The 7883-nt window shown below is 37.2% G+C and overlaps 1 protein-coding gene across 9 annotated transcripts in view; it reads right to left on the minus strand.

Moving 5' to 3' along the window:
- Positions 1 to 1782: 1782 nt before the first annotated feature.
- LOC136839550 (follistatin) overlaps positions 1783 to 7883 on the minus strand; it is a 323829-nt gene continuing 317728 nt past the window's right edge. For 5 of the 9 annotated variants that reach the window (XM_067105784.1, XM_067105783.1, XM_067105782.1 and 2 more), the window contains 2 exons: positions 2514 to 2853; positions 1783 to 1896 (listed from right to left, as the gene is read on the minus strand). In XM_067105784.1, coding sequence (XP_066961885.1) covers positions 1842 to 1896; positions 2514 to 2853 — 395 coding nt within the window. In that variant the 3' untranslated portion in view covers positions 1783 to 1841. The remainder of the gene's footprint in view (positions 1897 to 2513; positions 2854 to 7883) is intronic. The other 4 variants (XM_067105788.1, XM_067105787.1, XM_067105790.1 and 1 more) reach the window with 1 other exon arrangement.

Here is a 7883-nt window from a genome sequence, read left to right on the forward strand (position 1 = left end):
TTCGCTATGCACCTAATCTTATTTTCTATACCAATGGAAATACTTGCTCGTATCTTGCTTATTACTATTACTGCCTTCCTTTAATCTAATAAATGCATTATTTAATAGTCACGGGTAACCAACAGTAACACGGGGAAAACTTCAGTGAAGATTCTTCCTTAATATAGTGCTCAAGTTTTGGCATGGCACAAGATAGAACACTCTAGTGCATCTTTAATTCTAACACATTAGGTACATTGTATACTAAATAAAGAGAGTCACAGAAGCTGAACGTTGATGATTCACTATTACGTGTACACAGGCTGTATTTACAGGCTCATCAGAGCTCACACAACTGAAGTTATACTTACTTCTTTGAACAAACACCACTATCTATTTCCATACTCAGATCTCAATCCCGTGTTTGGAAAGGCCGTGGAATTCTTTCACATATCGACGGGGTCCATATTTTTCTCACTCTATTTGAAATTTAAAATTTATTAAAATACTGGTAATGACTTTTGTCTTTACGAAACTTCCATTTTCAGGTATTCCTATCCTTCGCGCGTCTGCAGACCTTCACCAGTTGATCAGACATTTCCTGAATTTATCAGAATCTACTTAGGCAAACTCACCCAGAAGTAGATTACGTGTACAAAGCTTCATATATTAGGGTTTAAACTTTTCATATTAAGATTTACTTTGTGAAGGTCATGTGAATACACTTTTATACTTTAACTTACCGGAAATCCAACAGGTTTAAATTATAAGCGCGTTCAGAATGTCAACTCGAAGTAAATCGTAATACCAGAAGCTAAACACACGTCATCCACTTTTGGGATCCATCTATCGTGAACTTCGGTGACAATAACCACACTTTACTGAGCTGCTGCTAAAGCCATCTGAGTGAACTCAACTATTTTCAAACTGATTTAAACTTCCAGTATTCTAGACCTGAGAGATTTTACAAAGCAACCAAAGAGTAACTTCATTTGATTGATCTCCAAGTTAATAAAATTCAACGTCATTTATTGCCCACATGAGTTGAACCATTACAAAACCATCAGTTTCCAATAGTATTCATGAACCTTTGTTTTTCTTAAATTTTTGTGTAGAGAATGCAACATTAAGGCTAATCGAATAATGGAATTTGCCACGGTTGACAGAAGCCATCGTAATCAAATTAGCGTCTGACAAAAACAGAAAATAGATTTGTTTGTGAAACCATCTTCATCTGATATTTTACTGAGAACATTTAAAATCCACTTTGCAAATATTTAAGACTTGACTACTCTATTACGATAAAATCCACTTCTTTTCTACCATCTTGGAATTTGTCGTTACTTGAGAACAAATCAGATTTCTCAAGCATTTGTAAATACATAAAAATACACGAAGCTATGTGTAAAACCACATCAATATTTACTAACTTACTTGAACGCGGTATCTGGCATCATTGACCTGGTCACTTGTAGACACATCAAAATCTTCCTGTTACCTGTTCGCATTTGCTCATGGCACTTGAAAACATAAAAAATGACTAAATAATGCAGTACAATATTTCCACACATCGAAAAATGAGAAGATAAATTTGATAACTATTCTCCGTTTTCTTTTGAACCATTTCTTCTTTTTCTTCCTTGAACACTGATCTTTGTTACTCAATGGACTTCCTTTCCGAACATTTCCTTCTTTTGTTCCACAGTTTTCATTCCTGTCTTCTAATCCTCATTCACAGTCTTCTTCTTCTTCTTCTTCTTCTTCTTCTTCTTCCCCCTCCTCCCATATTTCTCTTCTTTCCTCTTTTTGCTTTGCTTCTCGACTTACATCGTCATTCACATTCACGGGTGAAAAATCATGCGTTATCCTTTCTGGTCTTCTGGTCTTTTCTTCTTCGTTTGCGGCTTTTCTCGCATTCTGAAAAGTAAAACGATTGCATTAATATAATGTACACGAAGCCACAGTTCCTTGACGCACTCCTACATATGTGCACAATGTGTGAGAGAGAGAGAGAGAGAGAGAGAGAGAGAGAGAGAGAGAGAGAGAGAGAGAGAGAGAGAGAGACTTATCTTCATGAGCAAAAACAAATGTCAGAACATGATAAAAACACTAAAACATTTATATGATAATCTGGAGAGAGAGAGAGAGAGAGAGAGAGAGAGAGAGAGAGAGAGAGAGAGAGAGAGATTTTACCTTGCTGCTTATGAACCCTTTCTTATATGCTTCTGAAGATTTTCATGACTTATGAGAAAAATATACCAAAATATAAACCCACTAAAAAATCCTACAGGAAAAATGAAAAGCAATGCAACTAAATTCATCGAGAGAGAGAGAGAGAGAGAGAGAGAGAGAGAGAGAGAGAGAGAGAGAGAGAGAGAGAGAGAGAGAGAGAGTCTGAAGACTTTCATCACTTATTATGACGAAAAAATGCCAAAATATGAAAAACCCACTAAAAAATCCTACAGAAAAAACCAATGCCATTAAACTCATCATCAGAGAGAGAGAGAGAGAGAGAGAGAGAGCAATAAACTCACTTGGAAGGCCTTTGCTTACTTTTCTTCCTCCTTCTGCTTCTCTTCCCCTTTTCTTTGGTGGCGTTTTCCTCGGGGAGCTGCTGGCCACTTCCCCCTCCACCGTCCATGATGCTCGGGTTATCGTCTCCGAGGACGGCCTCCTGCAAAGTGGCGAAATCCTGCTGGACTTGCTTCATTAAAGCTTGCTGTTGCAGGAGCTCCTCCTTCTGCTGTTCCTCCAGCTCCTGCTGCCGACTTTTGTGCTTTCTTGACTTTTTGCTGCTGCTGCCGCCGCTGCTTCCGCTTCCCCTGCCGCTGGCGTGGGCCTTCGAGGGCTTGCAGTCGTCTGCTTTTGTGTGATCTGCGTAGAGGAGAGACGAAACTGAGGTCAGGGACGGGGGTAACTCATTAGTTATGCTTTCAATGTACTTTAAGTCTCTTTCTTTTGGGAGAATACTGGCTTTGATATTTCGCTGTATTGTCTCCAAGAGGGACCTCCTAATTTATGAATGCGCGTCTAAATACGTAGATGAATATAAAATAAACAAGAAATACAAACATCCACACACACAGGCGCTTACTAATATCATCAACACATATGTACGAAAAGCATACATGCCCACACAAACAGACAAGTACATGAAATCCTTCAGGACTGCAATTTGTCAAACCTTTACTTTTATGGACTCGCTCAACAATAACAAGACCATATCAAATTACTTGAATAAAATCTTAATCTTATCGTATTGATATATTCATTATTTTTATTGTCAATTAACACTGTGAACGTTGTTGCTATTTACTCTATCATTACATTTAAAAATATTAATCATCTTTTTTTTTTATATAATTTCTATACTGACAAATTTGATGACAGTCTGTGTGCAGCACCGATACTCCATAACCATTAAACTCCACGCTTAGATTTGCCGTCGTCCAACCCAGGGCTAGCCTCTCACCAATGGCCCCTAGATAAGTATGCAGGGTGATTGTCAAGATTAATAGATTACACTCTGTTAATCAAGGGCGAGTGTATCTTGGTCCGAGCTTCGAGACGGTGCGTAATGTCCTTTGGATCTCAAACCGCCGTCATTTTAGACGGCAAAGAAAATTCTTATTAATAAAAATTTCATATTATTTCCATCATCAACTTTATAACACCCTCTAACTTAGCTAAAGTTGGGTATAACATTATTCACTCTAATTCCGCAAGATTTCTCTTATCAACTTTGTCAACACAGTCTAGCAAAGTTATTATTATCAATATTATGAACTTAGTCAGGGGCCTCTTCGTACTAATGATCATCATCTTCTTTTTTACTCCCGGAACTTGAAGCTGCATCTGTCTCCTTTAATCTCTATGGCTTTTATATTGAAGATTCATAATGGAGTGTAATTACAATGTTCTCGGCCATTAAGGCGGCTTTACGGGAATTTTAAAAAGGCTAACGCGGGGAATCCTAAATTCATTCCGAGTCATCGCTGTTTGTTCGCATGCACGAGTGTGTGTTTAAGTGTACATGGTGAAGATGTTATGGAACGCTCAGTCATCTTGGTTTTCTGTGCACCATTTGATTTTATTCATTAATTAAAGATTAACAGCAAAGGACCAAATTCACGACCTGTAATTCTACACCAAACAGTAGACAGAGAGAGAGAGAGAGAGAGAGAGAGAGAGAGAGAGAGAGAGAGAGAGAGAGAGAGAGAGCATAAATTGAAATCATCCCGGATCTCTGTATCTTTCTTCCTCACACACATACAAACTCGCACACGCACAGGGCACATATTTTTTGTGCGTGTGTGTAAGTACGTATGTATGTATGTGAGTGAACGTGTCTTTGTCCTAGCTTTTATGGTGCCGTCTGAGCATCCGGGGTAGGGTCATTACTTTTCATAAAACAAAACTCTCTCCGGATTGCGAAGAGATCAGACCACACGTTTTGCCGTTTGATATTCTGTGTAAAAAAGGGAGAAGAAGAAGAAGAAGAAGAGGAAGAGAAAGAAAATGTTCGTGGAGAGGGGGAGATTGCGTGATGAGGTTCTAGATTGTGACGGAAGAGCATGATGGTGGAATTGTTACGCTTAAAAGCAAAGGATTTTTCGCCTTTGAGGACGTTGGAGGCAATAGAATGGCACGTATTATGTTGAGCGTGAATTCAGAAGCGATGCCATTCGTTTACATACACGGATAAGAAATTCGTCAAGGACAGTAAGAGGTCAAGAATTCTTAGCGTCATTACTGAAGAATAACAAAAATACAATAAAAAAATGGATCAAATTAAGATTTCTGCGAAGTATTTTTTTGAAGTGTTCAGCTAAAAATAGGAAGAGCATTTGAACTATGATGTTTACCTGGCTAGTATTCGGCTCCTACTTCTACTAAGGAAGTTACTTTGCGATTCGAAACATTAACTTACCAAGTTACTGAGATACTGTCACTGAGACGTAAAAGTACGAATTTATCAACGCGATTTCGAATAACTGGCGAAATAAGGTTGTTGGTTGATTGCTGAGGGAGGGCCCACTTACGTAAACCAGACTGAAAGAGAGGAAAGATCCACTGGTATGAATAACCAAGAGTTATCAGCGGAGTACTCAAGGAAGTGCTAAGAGAGGAAGCCAGATTGCCAAATTTCTTCTGAATGAAGTTCCTCGATCTATATCTCCAATTCTTGCTTCTTTGGAACAGCCTTGAAAGGGAATAGTAATTTTAAAGCCATTATATGCCAGGCGTTTTACCGTTCTAGCTGTACAAATAAAAATCTATATTATTTCATAATTCAGGAGAATATATGCCTCAACAGAGACGAGACGAGCTGTTGATGAAGGTGTGCATTACAAGGTATCTGGCCCAGACTGACAATAGTTATGAAAAAAAACTTTTTATATTCCTCGCGGGGAAGTAGTGCCGTCAGTGTTCCTCACGTGGTGAACAGTAAAGCTTACTAAAGGTTGTTTGCAGCGCCCCTTCGGCCCGTAACTGCACCAACTTTTCAACCTCTTGATTACCTCTGTTCTCACTTCCTTTCTTCCATCTTGCTGTCAAACCACTACAGCTTCTTTTCACCTTACGCACCGAATGACTGAAAGTGCCTCAGTGTTTGGCCTTCAAAGTAGCATCAAATCAAATTTTTAGACAGAATATGTGAGTAATAAGTAGACAGGCTGATGGTGAAGTTTTGTGCAGTGTGGAGAGGGTGCGAGGCTGTACAAATTTTTCAAAAGGTCGCTTATGTTCCAGCAATGAATTCTGACAGGTTTTTCGCTGAATCCACCTTTCTGGTAAACAGAATGAAAACCAGATGCCTAACAGATATCAGAACTTTTTTTTTCATGAGTTTTATATACACATGTACATTAGGAGATACATTCATGAACGAACAAAACTTTTTTGGTGTTGTGATGCTTTTTGCATCTCTACAGAATGTCCAGATAACAACACTAAAGAACTGATGGATTGGATATATCCATAAGAGATCAGTTTACCGACTCTAAGCTTATAAATTCTCAAGTTTCAAAATGGCACGGGATTTCCCAATAAAATGCCCCTTTTTCTTCTAAATAGTTAACAAACTGATTATTCTAAAAAAATCAGTAATTTACTCCAAACCTAAACCACAACTATAGATAATAATTAAATAGAATGTTTCGCCTCATGAGTTTTGCACGTTCTCTAGAATAAGAGGCACGTCAGGCAGACAGGAAATGAGATGAAACAATTCATTTGTTTGCCTGACTGTCTATTCATCACAAATGTCTCCTCACTTTAGAGAGCATACAAGAATTATGAGACGCAATATTTCATCTAATTATCAACTACAGTTGTGCTTTGAGAGTGAAGACTGGTTTTTAGCAATTAAGTAATTAATTACTTTTACAGGTACTGAGACTGTTATAATTAGATGCGAATTCCTTATAAAAGACAATGTGTGTGTGAGAGAGAGAGAGAGAGAGAGAGAGAGAGAGAGAGAGAGAGAGAGAGAGAGAGAGAGAGAGAACACTTCCAGCTACAAAGCCGGACTTATTCTTCGTAGCTGCAGCAAAGATTTGATAACGTGAACCTTATCAATATAAAAAGAGAAACCGTAATCCATCCCATAAACCCGTACAAATTTAGAAGAGATTTCATGAGATTTAAACAGGGGCGTAAGTACGTATCCACAATTGGTCTCGTGGAGCGATCAGCTGTTATGGGAGACGTGACGTCACCAACGGACCTTACTTCATTGCGCCTTTCAAAAGGAGATAAATGTCAGTATGAATATGTTGCGTATATCTGTAAGAGTATAATATGTATATATGTGTGTGTGTGTGTTTGTGTGTATGGGTGTTAGAGCTTTTGTGCAAGAAAACAAAGACACATCGCTCTACACATACATACACACATCACACGCGCATACACACACACACACATACATATATATATATATATATATATATATATATATATATATATATATATATATATATATATATATATATGCACATATTGCGTCTTTGTTTGTGTACAAAAACACTGACACTCATACAAACATGATCACGCAACTATTACTTGTTATTTGTATTTCTATTTCTTCGGGTTCTGCTTCAGGACGTTAATTTTGGTAAATCATCTCAAAATTGAACGTCCAGAGGGCAGATCTGGACAAGAGGAAGAAGAAAAAAGTTGTGTGGAAGTCACTACCCTGCAGGCGACAGATAATTCTCGTTCTTATTTTTCATCGACTACTTCTGTCTTTTTGTCAAATGCAGTTTCTCCCAGGGTAGTTCTTAAAGAAAATGCCCTTTTTAAATTACTACTGGTGAGTCGATTTGTGAGTGATAATTCAAATTATCCTTTCTTTACACACGCACGCACACACACTATATATTATATATATGTATATATATAAATATATAAATGTGTATATATACATATACTTATAAGTATACGTATATACATACATACATACATACATACATACATACATACATACATACATACATACGTATATATATATATGTATGTATATAAATATTTATCATATCACCGTGACAGTTTATATACAGAAATATTAAGTTACAAATTTAATTTAATACATACCGTGACAGTTTTATTGGAAATAATACCGAAGGGGAATTATAACTGATAAGTGCTAGTTACCAGATGAAATTTGTAGCTTAATGTTTGTGTGTATATATAAATATATATATATACATATAATAGCTGACCAACCCGTCACTGCCCAGGAAAACTCTGAAGTTCTCAGAAAAATTTTCCTGCACTCCTTTCGTTGTTTTGTTGTGCAAGAATGTGTACCATCATTCAAAATGCTTTTCTTTCCTGTAATTAATAATTCTGTCGTGAATTCATTGCTTTAAATAAATATGATATATATAGTATACATATAT

Source organism: Macrobrachium rosenbergii, chromosome 6, assembly GCF_040412425.1.
Source record: "Macrobrachium rosenbergii isolate ZJJX-2024 chromosome 6, ASM4041242v1, whole genome shotgun sequence".
NCBI classification, from domain to species: Eukaryota; Metazoa; Arthropoda; class Malacostraca; order Decapoda; family Palaemonidae; genus Macrobrachium; species Macrobrachium rosenbergii.